The following is a 20326-nucleotide window of genomic DNA, read 5'->3' on the forward strand; positions in this document are numbered from 1 at the left end:
TATGTTTTTTTTTATTTTTATAATTTTTATAATTGATACAACTTAATAGACTGCTAGCAAAAACACTATAGTAGCGTATTTTTTAACAATCATATGTCGAAAAGAGAGAGATCTCGATAAATTCAACATTTTTTTGTTACATCATCGCGATATTGCTGGACATAATGCATTAAAGTGTATAAAGTAAAGGTCAAAAGTAAATCCGACTTTTTAATTCTCGCTCGTTTTCGCGTTTGTAGAAGAAAGAATCTTTGATGAAAAGAGAGAACATCCCCTTTTCTCGTTAATAACTCGTCCGCGTCCACTAAGGGCATGCGCGCTCGCAGTTGCACGAGGGGGTTGCGATTAGGGAGGGGTTTTGTTCGATTCCAGTGATTCAGAATATACATTTCCAAAAGTGTTTCGTCGCATAAGATTCCATAATCGCGATCGACAATAACGAGGAGATAACGTTGTTATTCATTGAATCACGCTATTAAAATCACCCCCGCGATGTTTTAACTAATATACGCGGGCGTACGAGTATCAGTATGGTTATCAGCTGGCCCTTCGTCATGAACGTGAGTATATGTTAGTGGCTTCTAATATTGACTGGCCACAATGCGACGCAGGCTATCTTAACTGTTTTGTGTTCCCTCTCGTTTCTCTTGTGCGAGATTGCGATTTTCACGCGCGATTGTCGCATGAAAAATAATATCCTCTCGTCATTGAGCCATAATAAGATGTACATACAAGTGTGATATATCATTGACCTCGAAAGTCCCATAAAATCGATGAAGGAGATACCCTTTAGACAAGTCGTTCGTTCCAATAGTTCGTTGTACTTCTAAGAAATTGCGCGAGTTATATTACTGCAATAAAAAAATGCACAACAAAATGTTTCGTAATATATATATATATATATATATATATATTATACCAATGGGAATATTTGTAACAATTTACAATTCCATAATATTATACTTTATTTCACAATTTGTATTTGCTCATATGATTCATATATATATATATATATATATATATATATATATATATATATATATATATGTACATAAATTTTGCTTCCAAATTATATATTTTGCCTTGTATTATATATCTGTATATTTTAAACTGTGCGCTTTAAATTTTTTAATCGATTATAAGAGATCATATTATGCGTACATTCTAAATTCCTACGAACAAGAATAAAAATAATTAAATTTGTTCAAAATCTATCATCTCACAAAACATTCTTTAAATTGCTCTTTCTCCGTATCACTCAACAAAATAGATCTATAACTATAGTAATTTTCTAGGTGCGAAAAATTGGAAGATAAATGAGGTAAATATAAATGATTAACAGATACCGTGATATCGCATATGCGTATTTTGCACTTATAGGTTCCGTTTCTGTAATATTTCTTAATTTTAAGCTCAGTTTAAATCATGTATCTTCGTCTTTCAGATAAGTTCTAGATAAATAGTTTAAACCGAGCTTAAAGTTAAAGGGACATTAGAAAAATTCGGCTTTAATCAATCTAAATGACAGAACTTATATCTAAATTGTTAGTGAAATTGAGAAAGAAAGTCTTCTTTCTGTGTCTTTCCTATATTAATCATACTTGTTATGAAATTTGACTATGCTATATAAAAATCATTTCTCACAAAGAAACGTTCTAGCTATAGTAAACTTATACTTAATGCAGTGATTAATATTTGACAATGGGATCTAAATTTACCAGAAGGTAAGGTTCGGATTAATTTATATACGGCTTATTTTCATTTTTATTTCATGTACATAATATATATAGTTAGGTACATTCCTGAATACGCCCTTTGAATTTTGTGGCGCTCTCTTTTGGTTGCTAAAAGATACACAATTTTGCAATATTGTAAAAATAATACTTTTAGAAAAAGAGATTTAGTCCCAGTGACCTTAAACTTGACATATATGTTTTCAATATTTTTATCGGAAAGTAAAGGTGTAGGCGGGGGATGGATTTTACCCCTCTCACTCATCCCCATCTTGAAAGAAATAATAACCTAACAATCCAAAATCTATTTGTAATTAAATCTTATTTTAATTTAACATCACAAATAGATTGGATTATTTCTTTTAAGGAAGAAACAGAGTCCCTCTTCCGTCCACGCGTTTCAAATATTTATTTTTTATTTTTATAATAAAATACTCTTACTCTCTTAATTCTGTAAACAAAAAAAATTTTTAGCAAAACTGAAATAATGCAGCGCCATAATGACAGTGACATAACAAACAAGCAAATGTGAATAGCAATATATAAAATATAAATATAAGTACAAGCACAGTTTAACCAGTACTTATGATAGTAAGGGTCAGTATATATTTTTGGTTTTGACGTTGTGATTTGCAAGTGACCAACCACCATATTTTTAGTTATATGTTACATACGCTAAATTTTAAAACATAAATATCGTAAAATTAAAAATATTATATAAAGATAAAATATTAATTTCATAATATTAATTACTATGGTTATAACAATAAAGTACGTGCTAGCTCGTAAATGCTATTATATGTTTTATGTTGATTATGATTTTATAACAAGCTGATATACATTCTATAATTTTATTTTGGAATAAAATATTAATATTATAAAACTTAAACATATAGAATAAAAAAATTAATTATTTTAAAAGTTTATTTATAAATATATTTTTATTGTATATAAGATAAATAAAAAGTAATAAACTATAAAACGTAATTAAATAATAATATTTAAAGAATTAAATTTAATTTTATAAAAAGTTTATGAAAACAAAACCTTAAAACTGCATATTAATATTAATTTTAATAATATATATATATATATATATATATATATATATATATATATATATATATATATTAATAATAATTAATTACAAATATATATGTTATTATTGATAACATTTGTTAACATTTATAACATTTATTTATATATTTATTTTATTTTATATAATGGTCACAATTGCATGAGATTGAAGTTTATTTCTTAAATTGTTTAAAAACATGATGATATAAAAAATATTACTACAATTCCTACAATAATTATATAATTTTTCCGAAGGTATTTATACACATTTATTTCAAAATTTTAACCATAATTCATCTCTAAAAAAATATATGCAGTTAGTATTTTTTAAAGAAAAAACGATACGAGTTAAATTTTAAACAAAGTTTTAAGTTTAAGTGAAGTTACAAGGAGTGTCAGTTATTTGTTATTTTATTATAATATTAATAAATTTTATCTTTGAAAATCTTTTGAAAATCTGAAGGTACTAAAACTTTCTTACTACTCTTTGTTGTATTTTTGCAATTTCTTACAGCACATACATATCCAACTATTTTTATTTAATATTTTTTTCCCTAAATTAATAATAAATTAATTTTTAATTCTTCCTAACCATTAACGAATCAACTATAACAACGCTGTTTAAAGTATAGCTAATGTTGGTTGTACTTTTCATGCATTAGAACTTTGAATTTCCTGATTTTCGAGTAATATGTCATGACTGATAAAACTGTGACACAAGTAAAATAACGAAAAGATGATACAAAGATAAGAAATTAAAGATTATAATATGTATTTCAAAGAGCGCGTTCGAGGAAACGTTATTAGCGCTATAACAGCATTGTTCAACTTTTAATGAGTAACAAAGAATGACACTGTTAGCGCTAATTAGTGTCTCCTCGAACGCGCCCAAAATCGCATATCTTGGGAACAAAAAGAAAGCGCCACAAAATTCAAAGTGCATATTACTCAGGAATATGTATGTATACGTACTTCCTATCATATATATATATATATATATATATATATATATATATATATATATATAGTAAAAATGAAAATGAAAATAATAAAATGATCCATAATATTTAAATAATTCTGAACGTTTACCGCGATAAGTTTTTGTCGTGACATTAAAGTCGTGGCACATAAAAAAACGTAAGCAGTAATAAGACATAAGAATTTCACTCATACGAAATTTTTAACATAGCTTACATTTCAAAATGATTATCTTATTGTTTGATTGTGATTGATCAATTTGCTTAAGCAATAAGATCAAGATATGAATATGTTTATATTAAAAAGTTAATTCATGTTTCTGCACCATCTGGACGTATAGATCAATTTTTTGGAAAAATACAAGTTTTCTATTCAATTGATCATATAAATTTTTGTTTTTCTGGCATATTCTAATCTATTCTATCAGTATCTATTCTATCACTTCTGAGATAATAAAGACAACAGTAAAGTTATAAAAAAGATGCAGTTGTCATGATAAAAATATGTGTATTTTATTTTAGGTTTATTTTAGTTTTAAAAAATTCGTTTATTCGCCGAGATGACGCAGAAACACGGGGGTTAATTTTTTAATATGGAAATGTTCATATTCTAGAATAAAACTTAAAGTGTAAGGAAGCGATCATAATAGAGAACGTAAGCCATTTTGTGAAATGTAGCAGTTTATAAGAAAAATATGATGTTACAGTTACATATTTTTTTCCTTAAAACAACTATTCTGTTTTCTTTACACCAATCGATTACTCTTATTATTCTGTGTTTATAAAGTGTTAATAATTACGAAGAGTATATAATATGTATATTAACTAACATATGATACCTATTATATTATATATATATATATATATATATATATATATATATATATATATGTTATATTTTTTAATATATTTTATATATAATTTGTAATTTTATTAAAACTAGAATTTTATTATATGTTATGATCGAACTACACGTGCTAACGATGGAAATAAGAGATACATCTTTTTTAAACTTTCAATCACAATGTTCCATTATTTCAACTTATAGAATTACGACTGTTGTGTTTCACACAAGTAAAATGTATCGGATGGAATTACGAATGCTTGTGAAATGGAAAAATATCTCAAGTACTGATTATCATTGAATCAAGTTATCTAAAAATTATTGTTGCATCCAAGAACTCACTTGGAGCTTATCAATTCGCATAAGTTTGCACTTTTTTCATGATATTTTATATTATTTAATTCTCTATTGATTTTCTCTACTTTTTAAATTATTTTATTACACATATATCAAAGAAAAATATAAATAACATATGATAATTGATTTAACAATAAGTATAATAAAATCATAATATTTAAAGTATAAATAGTTTTAAAGCAGAATTTTTAATGTTACCTGTGATGATACGACTATGTGATAAATAGATATTATATTTATAGGTGTTTTAGATATTGCCACGGATATCGTTTGTGGTAACGGAAATAAAGTTGGTAAGTGAAAATTTTTTTTATTGGCCTATAGATGTTTTCGAATAACTATATGTCGTGTGCAATAATTAAGCTTAAGATTCACTGGAAATTTAATAAAGAATCAAAGATCAAAAGAGAACTTATATTAATAAAAGCCACTCTTATTAATCTCCTATTACAAATTCTTATTAAAAACTCTTATTGAAAATTATTTTATTAAAAATATGTAAATAGATTTACATATATTCATATATATTTTTTATATCAGCTTTTTGATACATAAAATATTTTTTACATTCTTACAATAATGTAGTGTTTTTCCGTATGCTTTTTATATAACAAAGACCTCATTACACAGAGAAGTTAATCTTACTCCACCAAAATAAAAAATCCAAAAAATTCATGTTCTTAGAGTTCTCAATTTTATATACATACTCATTGAATAGATTGATGTATTGACATACATTTTTTTTTTTTGACACGGAGCAAATATTATCGGTGTCATTAAAGCGTCATCGTAATCCGCTGCAAAATTCATTTTACTACGAATTTGATTATCGCAAACATTACGCGTACATGAATAAGCCGTGCCCTCGAGCAAAATCATTCTCTACTGTGTGTAATGTTCCCTCTGCATTTTCTTTCTATTGTATCTTATTCTCTCTCTCTCTCTCTCTCTCTCTCTCTCTCTCTCTCTCTCTCTCTCTCTCTCTCTCTCTCTCTCTCTCTCTCTCTCTCTCTTTCTCTATCTATCTATCTCTCTCTTTCTCTTCTCTGCTCTGCTCTGTATGAGGCGGTACGAACATTTATTAATAGAGATCAGACTTCGCGTCGTGTGGTGCCGTGTGCAAACATCGTCCAGCAAGATGTGAATAGTGTAAGAGAGTAGTCTGACTCAGAATCCTCGTCGCAGAAAAATAATTCTGTTCAATTGCATGGGATTCTCGTTAAAAGAAATGACTCTTGATTGTATCCGATGAAAAATCGGCAATGAAAGATCGACGACTATTGAATTATATCGATTTAATCGGAAAATTACCGATTGTCGATCTCTGTGTTGTTTTAAATTATTGTGAGGAGTAATGCGTGGTACTCGAGTTTTCAAAGTTTTTCGTGCTAATGTTTGATCGATTGGATAAATAATTCCAAAAGTTAGATATTGTTTTATAGGTAACTGTGCAAAACCTATAAATGTGCGCGTGTGCGTGAACGTAACGTTTTATTGATACGTGTTGTGTCTTTATATATTGTGCAATTTTAATATATGATAATTTCATCTTTCGATTAGTGTGAGAACTATTTGATCTTAATCTGAAGAAAAACCTTTGTTTTTCAAACAACGTAAAATATTTTAAAAATATTAGTATACTTCTAAAATATGTATGTTCCCAAAATTGCAATAGCCTTTTAGATACTGCTATAGTTATTTTTCAAGATTTGTACTATCTGAGATATAAAATCTGTTTTCTTTATATATGTCAATATAAAATGCTATTTACATGCCAAGATTATAAAAAAACGATGAACACTGATGTTAACAATTTTGGTTTCTATAATAAATAATTACATAAATTATTTTAATAATACGATTTTACGAGTATTTTAATTTTAGTAATATAATTTTATTATCGTAACGGATATCAACGATGTTAATTGTTCCCTTTAATGAATATGATTATTTAAGTTGCTTCTTTTTTGGATTAAAAAGTTACGAAAAGAGTATAAATAATAAGAAAATAATAAAGTTTACAATTATGTAGATAAGAAAAAGATGTATTTTGTGTCAAAGTCATCGCGTAACATCGTAACACGCTAAAAAAGTGTAAAAGTTACGTGATTCATTATTGTGCTCCAAAATTGCGATAACGAATCATCGACATGTTATAGACTCTATTGCGATATATATATATATATATATATATATATATATATATATATATATATATATTGTAATTATTTGAATGATTGGCAGTTTAGTATACACACACGGAAATGCTATTATTAATATAACGGTCATCGATCTCTACGAACTCTAACAAATTTTGTCAACGAATAATGTTAGTGCTATTGTTGTGTATCATCATGAAGATAGCAGAATTTTCCGTGGGCCGGATGTGCTCGCCGCCGCTGACGTGGCCACTGCCTCCCACTTGCAGTAGGCGGTGTAAACGATGCAAGCAGTACAGGAGTCCTTTACCTAAACATAAGCGCTGTTGGCAATCCTGTGGAGACAAATGTATCCCGCGTAAACGTAAGGGTATATATTATTGTGCCGTCGAGTGTCGATTTGCGGCTTACGAATATTATTAAAATACTATAATGGTACAATTAAATTTGTCCAGCTTAGAAAACATAAATGTTTATGTACATGCATACATATGTGCGTCTGTGTAATTTAATCTTAATTAAATAATTCTAATAGAATTGTAAATTATGTTTTTCTCTCGCATTGTGTGCGAAATAATTTATTTTTTATTTTTACAAAAATTTAAATTTTACATAAAGGTACATATTTAAGTCGAATAATTTTGAAACAAAAAAAAAATGTTTACATAGGATATTTTTATATTTTATTTTAAATTGTAAATATCACTATATTCATTTACACAGAGATAATTATAGATATATTATTAGTATTACGTATATATAATGAAACTTTTATTAACGGCGAAAATCGAATGTTTAATCTTTGCGTGTATTTAATTAACCGACTGTTATGTTTACATGTTCAAACACGATTGTCATGACTATTGTCAATTAATTTTCTATATTCTGAAATGATTGATACACAGAGCATATATATCTTTTTATATATCCTAAAATTTTTTTCTTAGTTGCTTATTTTAATTAATGCTTATTCAAATATATATATATATAATATGCACAATAAAAAGCAGATATTACATCTGTAAAAAAAGTCAAACAATTAGTTGTCTGTCGATTAGTTTTCAAAAGGATTTCTTTTGCTTGTAATTCTGATTGCCAACAATTACATTGACTCGTAAGTATATCTTTTTGTCAAAAGTTTCAAATGTCGATTCGAATTCCGATTGTCTACCAGAGCGCGATGCCTCTATATATAAGTATTAATGCACACATAATAATTTAATAATTTAATATATAAATATCAAATATGAACATGTTTGCGCACAGGACATTATTGCGTACATACACATTGCACACATGACCGTATTATACATATAAAAATAAGATAACCGCAATAAAATACTTTGCGCGTGAAACACATTATTGCGCACATATAATTTCACACATGACTTTATTGCACATATGTATATATTACACACATGAAATAGAAAAAAAAATCATGTATGTTACGCATACACAAATTGCACGACCATATTCATATTTTAAAAAAGATTAAGGGATAAATATTTTGGTTGTCGCAGCCACTATATGTATAGTAATATACCCTTGACATTGGCATATACATATATGTTCTATTAAAATCACAATTTATTTAAATAATTTTAAAAAAATTTCAGCTGATGTTTATTATTCAGTTCATCATCAAAATGTTCGATATAGAACAAGAGTGCATACGCAAATTCATGTGGAATGAATTATAATTAATAGACCTCATCATTGAAAACACCGGACGACGATGTAGGGTAAAGCTCGTTTCACGTGAAAAGTTGCAAACCTAATCGTATAATCGTACAGTTATATTAGATCCTGTTATATTGAAAACATCAGATAATGTAAAGAAGTGGGCCTTTTGCTTCGCGCGCAAAATTGAAAACCTATATGTATATGTGTATATGAATTGTAGACTTTGCTTTGCGTAAAAAGTTGGAAACTCATGTAGAATTGTGTACAAATATATAGATCTCGTTTTGCACTAAAAGTAAAATACATGCGTGGAGTGGACTTCGCTTTTCGTGAATCTGTATATGAAATTATACCATAAATTATATCACGTTATATATATCACGTACAATTATACAATTATATAGATCTCTCCCAGTTTTTATTTTTTTTATTTACTTTGTGAGAAATATTCAGAAATAATCAAACTTTGATTATATATTGTACAGTCGGACCTCTTATCCTACGACATTTTCGATCCGGAATCTTCCTCTTAAACCTCTAATCCTACGACAGAAATTTGAGAGTGGGGGTATAATTCCCCTTTCGCGGTCGTAGCATGAGAGGATTTTTTGTCGTAGGATAAGAGGTTTCGTAGCATAAGAGGGTCGTAGGATAAGAGGTCCGACTGTATATAAAATGCATGTGTACAGTATACACATATGTGCGCAATAATGTCTTGTACGCAAAGTATTAATACGATTTATATTTTATATCTTTAATACACTCGTGTGCGATATGTGCACACACGCACGCGCTGACACACACACACACACACACGCGCGCGCGCGCGCGCACATATGTAAGTTGCCCAACTTTAACTTTTCTTTAGCAACCGCAACTGCTTGTTTCAACCGGAAATAGCATTTATAATAACTAGATTTGAATCCTTAGATTAGCCTAATTTAGTCATTCTTTTAGATTAACCTGATTGCACCAACATTATTTTGGATTTAAGCAAACCTTAAACATGTGTCTATCTTTATCTTTTTTTCTAAATGAATAAAAAGACAGACATATATTTAAGTCTCGCTTAAAACCAAGCTAATGTTGATGCAATCGGGCCTTAGCAACTAGCAACTGGACATTGGCAACGCATTGTAGTACCTCCTTAAAAGCATACACCAATCACGTTCAGTGAGCGGTTATTCACAAATGGATGCATCCAGAAGCACAAGTGAGCAGTGAAGCAACTCAGTTTTGTAATTGACATATACTCTTATATGTATTCTAAGAGCTACACCAATCATGTATAATAACTGCTCACTAAAGCGGTTGTGGATCTGGATGTATGTACTTATTGGCGCAGCTTTAGAATATGGCTTCATGCAGTTGCCTTAAGGGAGTTTTACAATGCGTTGCCAATGTCCAATTGCCAGTTGCCAAGGATGGCAACTCTAGTTACGAAATACTATTTTCCGGTTGAAATAATTAAGTAGTTGCGGTTATTAAAGAAAAGTTGCTCAACTCTTAACTTTACTTAAGCAACCGCGATTGCTTGTTTCAACCGGAAATAGCATTTTGTAACTAGAGTTGCCATCCTTAGCAAAACTGGCAACTGGACATTGGAAATGCATTGTAGACCCCTCCTTAACATATATGGATCTATAATATAGGTTTATAACTCAACAGTTGGGCAACATTGCTACATTATCCGCTAATACTCAACGTTGATTAGTTGGTTCTAAAAATAAGAACTAATCAAATTCGATTGACTACTAAACGGTTGAGTCTGCTGAATGCGCCTTATAAAGATATATATATATATGTATACTATATATCAATCACGAACAGCTGCTCGCCGAGTAATGGTTAGGTTCTGCTGAATACACCCAATATATCTGACAATAAAGGTTGTCGTACAACAAATGCAATAATAAATTTTTTTTCGAAATTGATAAGAGGAAAGAGAGAGAGAGGGAGAAGAAAAAGAGAAAGAGAGAGAGAAAAGAAACAGGCAAGCATTTCGTGCCAGTAGTATTACGAAATTCCCAAGTAGCACATGTTTGTTTAATAAACGTTTTATAACGTTTTCTAAACGTATCTTTTCGTATTAGATACGTTTAGAAAACGTTTATAAAACGAACAGTGCTACCTGGGTTATTAGCGTTTTTAATTGGACGGATTTTAATCCACCAACCCAAATCAATTAGTCATTATTTTACTATAAATTTAAGTCTTTTATTGGCAAAAATAATGATTCAACGACGTCATTAATCACTCTCGGATATCTCGGAGCTCGGAGCGGTTAAATTTGCTTCAATCGAAAACGTTATATGATGCGCGATTTTTCGTATTTTTTTCGTTATTTTTATATTACGAAACAATAAGTTTTCAAGACTATCTAAGGGCCACTTGCACCAAACTCCAATTAGCTTAATCGTTGATTAAACTATATCTTTGTCTCTTTCAGATAAGTTCAAGAGAAAGAGAGAAACATATAAGTTAATCGGTGATTAAAGTTAATCAACGTTGGTGCAATTGGCTCTTACTGATGTGGATTCTTTGACAAGTTTTCGTCGCATTATTAAAGTGCCCTTTCATGCTGACTCTCGACGCTCATTTTTGGCGTCAAAACAGATCACGTGATCAAAATTGACGAATTGGTATTTTTTATTTTTGGTCACGTGATGTCTTTTGACGTTGAAAATGAGCGTCGAGGGTCAGCATGAAAAGGCACCTTTACGGCTGCGTTTCGACATATACTATCGATATACTGAAAATGTATAGTATATACGTGACGTAAAACGTAAACTAGCCTATAACATATGACACATGACACATGACACAGTCTATGACTGTATCCCAAAATTCACTGCCAGTGCCAGTACTGGAAACTGGAAATTTATATTGACGTACATATATTGTAAATAGGATTTTAAGTATTAGAGCAATGAATTTCGAAATGCAGCCTATATTGTTGACGAAAATATAAGCAATATAAGCAGTTTTTCATACGTCCATTTCTTAGATTTTAGATGGACTTTTCTCCCACACTTTTACTTCGTCATTTTATATTTTTTTAAATAGTGACTGTCAATTTAATTAAGCATTTTATGTAGGAAACGACAATTACATTATATAGTTACATTATACATAATGTAACTATACATTAGCTATTTATTAGCTATTTATATGCTACATCATGATATTTTGATATATGATATTTTATTGCACAAATATAAAATGATACATATATACATTATATTTATACTTGTTCATGTGGGTATATAATTATATAAATACATATTTTTCTTAGAGATATACATAATAACAAAGTTTTCCTTTCAGTTACACAAGAAGGAATAGCAATAATGGAGGAGCCACAAACTCCAGGATCCGATTGTAACTCTAATCCAGCAACTGATTCCATTCAGCAAGATTTGGTTGGTTCAGAATTTGTTCAGGACAATGTTGAATATCAATGGTTTATCGATTATGGGTAATTAATTTAGCACTCTTGTCTATTTTGACATCATTGTGTATCTTTTAAATATATATGTGCATATGTATACATGCATATATAAACCAACCAATTATAAATTCTAGATATAGAGATGGAGGACTACATATCCATCCTAGTGTTATTTCATCACTTTCTGTATCCTACTCCTCCAAGGATCTAGGTTATTATGATGATCTCGCTCGCAATTTGGATGCTAATCTGGCAGAAATTGATATGGAGAGTTTTCGTACGGCGGACATACATACTCTGCTTACAGCTCTACCTGTCATGTGCACAGAACCGACTCAACATTCTGAAGTAACAATTTAATCTAAAATTAATTCAATTAACTGTAATTATTAAACAAAATTATCATAAGCCGAATATATAAGTTGATATTGGATGTGAGATGTAGGAATATTGTACAAATTATAAAACAAATCAATATCATTTATTTCATTTCTATATTGCCAATTTATGGCAGTTTATGCAAACTTTTACATTAAATGATAGAAGAATAAGAATCTAGTTTTATGCAATTTTGTACTGTTTTATTTGTACATTTTTTTTTATAATACTTTAAATCTGGAATATGTTCCATTATCACTACAGTTTAACTATCAAAGGGAACAATATGCCAGTATATCTGGATCTGTCATGGAAAAGCTTGACATCGGTTCTTCCATCAGCCCTCATACTAGTAGCCAGGTACGATAATGGCTATTAAAAATAGAAACCCAGTTGTAAAAACTGTCTTTCCATTTATTGATAATTTTTAATATAACAGGGTGTCTACTCTCTGAAAAACATAGGAAAAAAATCTGGAATTTTCAGTATTTCTTTTGTGAAAAAAAGAAAACCTGAAATTTTTTTTTTTTTTTTTTTTTTTTTGTGAAAAAAAATCTAGATGTAAAATCAGAGAATTCTCATGACATTTTATAAGGGTTTAGGAAATTTTTTAAAAAAATTTCCCTTTGATCATTTTGCTTTTATATTTATAAGCAGTCAATAATTACGTTGCTAAGTATGGTTATAATTTTTTATATTTAAAAAATATATATATATATATATATATATATATATATATATATATATATATATCTAGTTTATATGTTTAATATCTTAAGAAAATATTGAGTAGAATATTCAGTAGATCTTTACTGTAATTTTTAGTGAAGTAAAAAATGAAAATGTTATACAAATGTGATAAATATGTTTACATTATAAAAGTTACTCAAGTAAATGTTTACTTTATGAGAGGTACTTTTTTTTTTTTTTTTAAGTACATTTGCAAATCTAACATTTGAAACTAAAGTGACTGTGTTTACTCTTTGTATGAGTGAAAAGAATTGAGAAAACATGTACATATAATAAAAAAAAAATTTATTTTAGAAAGTTGTAAAAAGCTTTCAAATATTCTCTTTATCTGAAATTTTGAAACGTGTAAAAAAAACCAGGAAATTTTTAGGGAACTTTTTTACAGGATTTGAGTAGACACCTTGCATAAACAGTTTAGAATAACATTTAATATTTACAATCAAACATTTAGATTGGTTACACTTTCTTGTATGGACACAAACATATAATATTAAAATTAATAAATGTGAAATAAAATTTTAATAATTTCTAATGATAAAAGGACTAATTAACAGACGAATTAATAACAAATACATATAATAATAATAATACTAATAATAATAATAATAATAATAATTGAGGTAATTGAGTAATTTATTGATAATATTTACAAGTATAAAAATAAGAAGTATATTTAATATTAAATTTAATCTATAATTTATATACTGAGATCACATACATATATATATACCTACATATTGTAAATATGTTATAAACGTACATTATGTATTTAAAAGGGAGAGGATTCCGCCTGTTCTACCGCTGATACAATATCCATATGCAAGTCATCGTTGCTATTTTCCCCAGTAAAGGAAACATCGATGCTACCATCAGGTGGTAGTTATAGTGTGGATTCGTTGGATTGTGAAGACATGTTGCTTACTTGTCAAACAAATAATAAAAATAATTATACTATTGCTTTTGAGGGTAGCATTACTATGTATTCGGATGGCTCCCAAGATTTTGAAAGTCATGGTAATGCGCCACACCATACATTCAGATAGATTAATATAATTAAACTCGTTAAACAATTTTTTTACTTTATTTATTTGTTCTATTTCTCTTAATTATTCCTGCATATATTATTATTTCTAGATAAACACAAAACGTACGAATCATCAGATGTATTATATGATAAAGAAGAGAAAGATATGAAAACTATACTGGACTCATCGATGGCATGCTCAGACTCAAAGATATACACAACATGGAGTAATTTGAAACATTCCTCCATGAATAAAGCAATAACTCGTCATCCTTCTGGTAACAATAACATGATACCAGATATCTCGCAGAATGCCGTTAATCTGGCGCTTGGTGGGATGAGTAAACGAAGTCAAAGCTTACCAGATTTTTCTTGCGTTCAAAAATTTCAGCATGCTAATATACCTGTTAATTTCAGTGTAAGTATAGATAATTATAGATATAATGTATAACAATTGTAATAATAATTATGCAATTTTATGTATTGTAATATAGTTTCCTAACGAATATAAATGTTGCTTCGATACAGGTTGATTCTACTGAATCGAACAATCATAGGCAGAGGCTACATAATTCTGAATCTGTGAATTGTTCGACAAACGCGGAAAGCTTCGACAACGCGGAAAACGCTGGTATGAAAAAACTACAAAATCTAAGTCTCGTCAGACTCTTCATGAAGCAAAAAAGTATGAGTGTGGAAGGAATGAGTTTTACTTTGGATCAGTCGGATTCTACAAACGACAACAACGGTACTAGTAACAGTAGCAACGACAGCATGACCAATACGAATACTCAGATACAACGGCAGGATAATGTTGTTTGCGATCGTCGCGCGTCCGAAAACGATTTCTCTATCAATTGGATCAGACGCGATATGGCTAATAATCGTGACATAGACAACCAGAAAGAAACTTTAAGCACTCTGAAATGTGCGCCACGAAGCAAAAATGATAAAGTCGAAATGATGTCATCCACATCGATCGAAGAGTTTTCCGAGAGTATATCTAAATCAGCCTGCACAAGCGGTCAACAAAGTTTTGATATAATTAACGATCCTTTTAACCTGGAGCATCAAGAAAAAAACGTCTGGGTCGGTTTAACAGATAAAAAACAACCGATATTTCGAACAACGGGAATACAGGCGAATGCAGAAATGGCGGACAATGCAATTCAAACCTCCTTAATTTTTACCGCGATCAAGGAAAAATATAGACCTTTTTTGCAAGAAACAATAGTAAACAAGAAACCAGTTTATATTGTATATCCTAATTACACATTGCCCGATTTGTCGTTTCTCAAGATTAAGGATACTGAAATCAATAATTTAGCGTTGAAGCCGCACACATTCAACAAAAATAACATGGACTGGAAACATACCGTTCATTCGGGCAAACCATTTTCATGCAACGATATTGACGCGTTGCGACAACGTGGATTCGCACATGTAAAGGATTGGGAATCGTTGACATTTCTCTTGCCGTATGAATATAAAAAGATCTTGCACGATGTACCGGAAGTATCCAAGTATATTAATATCAATGAGGAAGTTAAGCGACCTTTGTTCTGCTTGTCTCCCCCAATGCGTCACAAAATTGGACCTATCAGCGAAATTGTACCGGCTAATACTTCATCAACGAGCAGTACTGCGACGCAACCGTCCTCCGGATATAGAGGCTCGTCGACCATTTTAACCGATTCTTCGACAAATCAGCCGCCGTTATTAAACAACGCGGTCAATCCGTTATATTTATATCGTTATGATAGTATTAGTTCAGAAACTAGTCTGATGAACAATGACAAAAAGATACATATGCTCAATCAAACGAGACCGGTTTGCCCGTCTCTTCCGAAACGATCGGTATCGTTGTTGCAAAATGAAAGCAATGAATCTGGCTTCAATAACAGTGGAGTACCACCACGACCGCCGTTGCCTAGAAGTATTTTACGGAAAAACAAAATTCTCTCGAATAAACGGTATAGCATGTTCGAGATGGGAGATGTGGGTGAACAATCGGAGGAACTCTCTACAGAGGTAAACAAGCGGATGTCTTTGCAAGAGCCGTACTATATGAACAACGATTTGCAATTGTTATATTGCGGAAGAGCGATAGATTCTGAGAAGGATGTCGACGAGACGGAAGCGGAGAGATGTTTTAAAGGTGAGAAGGCTAGAAGGCTAGAAAAATCGCACGGTACTTTTTTTTTTTTTATGATAAATTGTTGATATTTTCATGCAACAACTTATGTAATACTTATTTAAAATTTATTTAATATTTGGTAATAATTATTGCAGAGAAATTAAATGAGATTACAAATAACACGAATATGGAATCGGAAAGTTCTCAGCATAATGACGACGATATCAAACAACTAGAAGAATATCTAAAACACAGTGCAATTTCGTCACAAAGCGATGGAGATGTCGAAAATGCTGAAGTTAAAGTGAGATCGTATGTAAGAAAATTTTTAGCTTTAAAAATGAATAAAGATCCGCTGATTAAAGATGTCGACATAGGAGAATCACAGAGAAAAACCGTCAGTTTTGCTGTAAACAAAAAAAAGAAGCATCCAGATCCAGCAGAGGTAATCGTAAAGCTAATTTTAACATAAATAACTTTCTATAACTCTTATAATTTGTGCATACTTGTTATATTTAAAAACTTTATTTTCATTAACTTTAGCCAAATAATTTCCATGCTATGGTAAATGATCAAAACCAGGATCAGGCGATTGAGAAGCTGGAATTTGAAGAGAAGAGAAGTATGGACATATATTTTATTCAATATATAATTATTAAGTAAAAATATTTTAAAATATCTCTTTTAAATATAATTTATTTATTTATTTGTTCTAGAAATGGTGTTGTCTGTAAATAAAGCAGTAGATCTTTTATTAAAGTATTGGAACGCCGACTCTAATCAAAGTCGTCCCAATTATAACGAAAGAAATGAGTGTGCGCAAATCTGTTTAAGTACCTTGTGTCCAGCTTTATATACTATTATGTCAGATGGTTTAAAACCTTATTTAACTTCCACTTTTGGACCAATTACTAATAGTGTTTGGCAGATTGTGGAAGCTAGTTCACAACAAGGACCTCTTACGAAAACCTTGAATGAATTGGTACAAAAAATTAATGGCGAAGATATTATTACAGAAGGAATGTTAAAATTTCACGCATTCGTATTTGGCTTGCTCAAGTAAGTTCAAATTTTCGTCATCTTTTTGTACACTCTTCCTAATTTGTCTTCATAATTTGACTCATTTTCACATCCATAGTACAATATTTATATTATTTTTAAAAATTTCATTAAAACATGAAAAATTTTTATATCTTTATCTTTGTCTTCTTTTTCAGTTTAAGAGCTCTAGATGCATGGTTCGCGTATCTGTGTACACGTGAATCAATACTACGAAAACATTACAGTAACAACAGTTTATTCGTCGGCGCTTTAGCGAATGCTAATGCTCGAGAAATTGTTGACTCATTGTTATACATTTTGAATCCGCTTGCATTTTGCCCATTTCATTTGGATCTTCTCTATCAATATCGTCAATTGCAGAATAGCTTTGGGAATATGAATAGTCATACTATAAATGTACGTATATCTGAGAAAATTTATCATCAGTTTTTTTTTTTTTTCTTTTCTTCTCCTTTCCTTACATTTGACACTTTCATGCACTCAAATGATGTAATTTTACAGGCCATGAGCTTTAGAAATGCCGATTTAATTTCGAAAGACCTTAAGGATGAGAAATCGGATTTCTGCGGATTAATTTTCAGCCCGAAAAAGACGCGGCCGAAATCTCGCATTGCTTACAACGTAGATGATAAATATGTTGTGCATAAAGATGACTTTCAAAATCCAAAAAAGCATTTCAACGCCTTAGGTTCAAAGACGTTTTACACATTAGATAAATTTACTTCCGAAGAATCCGAGGATTATACAGACAGTCTAGAACATTCTTCTGTAAACAGAAAAGCAAACAAGCAGCTACAACAATCAAAGCTATTAAATCCTGATTGTAAATTGAGTGATGATGATAGTCTTTCTGGCGAAACAAAATTCAGAAAGCTTCAAGAAAAATGGGAATTTATGATTAGTAAGGAAGACAATAAGATTCAATCGGCAGTAACGACTCCCTCGTCGCCAGTTCGGACTTTTGGAGCACTAGGAAAGTCGAAGATACCTAGGTTGCTCACATCACCGATAAAACAGTTTAACATTGCGGCGAATGTTACCGGAAAACCGATTAAATCACCTATATCGGGAATTCCTTCGTTAAAGAAACCCGCTATACTTCCCACAACAAAAACAACACCGAAGAGATCTATGGACACGAAAACGAAAACTACGACGCGACGTACCAGTCGTGTCGATCAGGACATTCTAGGTGTTACACGAACTGCACGTCCAAGTTCCTTACCCTACAAATCACATGGAATAACGTCAAATGACAAAAATGTAATCTCACCTCATAGACGAGCTGCTTCTACCTCTTTACCGCGTCCAGCCTTTAACGCTATTTCGAGAACGCCAGTTCCGAAACATTCACATAAGTAAGTATTGCCGCTTTATATGAGTATTTAATTTTTTTTTTTTTTAAATCATCTATCTTTTACATTCAGATTTTTTTTTTATATTGATTACAAATATTCTTTGTCTATCAGTTTGTAATGACTTGTTTATATGTTTGTTTACGCTATATTATCTTTTTGCTTTGTATTTTAGCTCGTTTTTTTCTTTTTCTCTTTCTTTAGATCTGTACGATAACGATTCGTGCGTCTCGATTGCAGAGAAGTTCGTACCCTCACTCACAGGATACCATCAGATACCGGTCAGCTCTCGTTTGCCGAAGGGGAGAAATTGAAAGTAATATTAGAGGTGGATAATAAGTGGTTGTTGTGCATGAAAGGCGATCGAAGAGGTTTGGTGCCACGAGTATGCGTGCGCAACGTTCAAACTTAGATCCTCTTCGTAATAATACTTGACGATTATAATCATAATCATAATCATAAACCATGGACTCGCTCGTACTCGCAATTGTAATGGCATCCTCGAAGCAAAGCAAAAACAAGCGAATTGCGAGGGCAAGTTGAAAAGTTCAAATTAATTTTGGCACGATATTACAGTGATGTACAGTGTATTAAATTTTAAGCTATACAGTTATATAATATGTATTATCACGCGCTTGTAAAGTTATTTTTAATGGAAATTTCATCAAGATTACTTCGTTTCGATCGAAACGCGATAATAGTATTATTGCTAGCGACGCTATCGAGGACATAGAGATATCAATTAGTCATAGACTCTCGAATGACATTATATTTAATTTATAGATACATACATATTTAGATTTATTTATTTGAATATTTACATGAATGAGATAATGACTCGATATGTCCTCGACGAGTAAAAAGCCGATAACAAGATGTATAATAATAACTTACACGTATTATGAATGTAACTGTGATTCTAGTAAATAGGCAATTAAGTTTATTAGTATGTACACGCGGTGTATACTTCATTTTGATGTTTATATACTGTGATTTTGTAATTTATTTATGTCCATATTTTGCACAACATCGCTCGCATCAACAATTCTTCATTCTGATTCTATCTGATGTATCGAATCATCATAGCATGTATCTTTACAATGGCAGTGATCATATTTTTTACATGCTTCATGTATTTCCTGCTATATATGTTAAGATATATAATATAAACAAATAAAAACTATCGTGAATTATATATCTCTCTAGTAATATATATAACGTATATATTAAAGTATATATTAAAAAAAATATATATATATATATATATTTATATTTGTACATATGTATGTACACACACACACACACGCACACACACACACACACACACACACACACACAC

At 30.3% G+C, this 20326-nt stretch overlaps 1 protein-coding gene across 6 annotated transcripts; it reads left to right on the forward strand.

Annotated features, from left to right (window-relative positions):
- Positions 1-342: 342 nt before the first annotated feature.
- LOC140670035 (uncharacterized) lies at positions 343-20182 on the forward strand. 6 transcript variants are annotated; one of them, XM_072900399.1, is made up of 14 exons: positions 343-560; positions 5231-5281; positions 12158-12308; positions 12416-12629; positions 12924-13019; positions 14186-14423; positions 14544-14851; positions 14962-16591; positions 16726-17015; positions 17114-17192; positions 17287-17629; positions 17788-18028; positions 18134-18990; positions 19228-20182. In XM_072900399.1, exons 3-14 carry the CDS (start codon positions 12181-12183, stop codon positions 19397-19399), a joined length of 4596 nt encoding a protein of 1531 aa, XP_072756500.1. In that variant the 5' UTR covers positions 343-560; positions 5231-5281; positions 12158-12180; the 3' UTR covers positions 19400-20182. The 6 variants fall into 6 exon arrangements, with proteins under 6 accessions (XP_072756500.1, XP_072756495.1, XP_072756496.1 ...); XM_072900394.1 differs by lacking the exons at positions 343-560; positions 5231-5281 and adding exons at positions 6027-6549; positions 7233-7517; XM_072900395.1 differs by lacking the exons at positions 343-560; positions 5231-5281 and adding an exon at positions 7233-7511.
- The last annotated feature ends 144 nt before the right edge of the window (positions 20183-20326 follow it).

This window comes from Anoplolepis gracilipes, chromosome 10 (assembly GCF_047496725.1).
Source record: "Anoplolepis gracilipes chromosome 10, ASM4749672v1, whole genome shotgun sequence".
NCBI classification, from domain to species: Eukaryota; Metazoa; Arthropoda; class Insecta; order Hymenoptera; family Formicidae; genus Anoplolepis; species Anoplolepis gracilipes.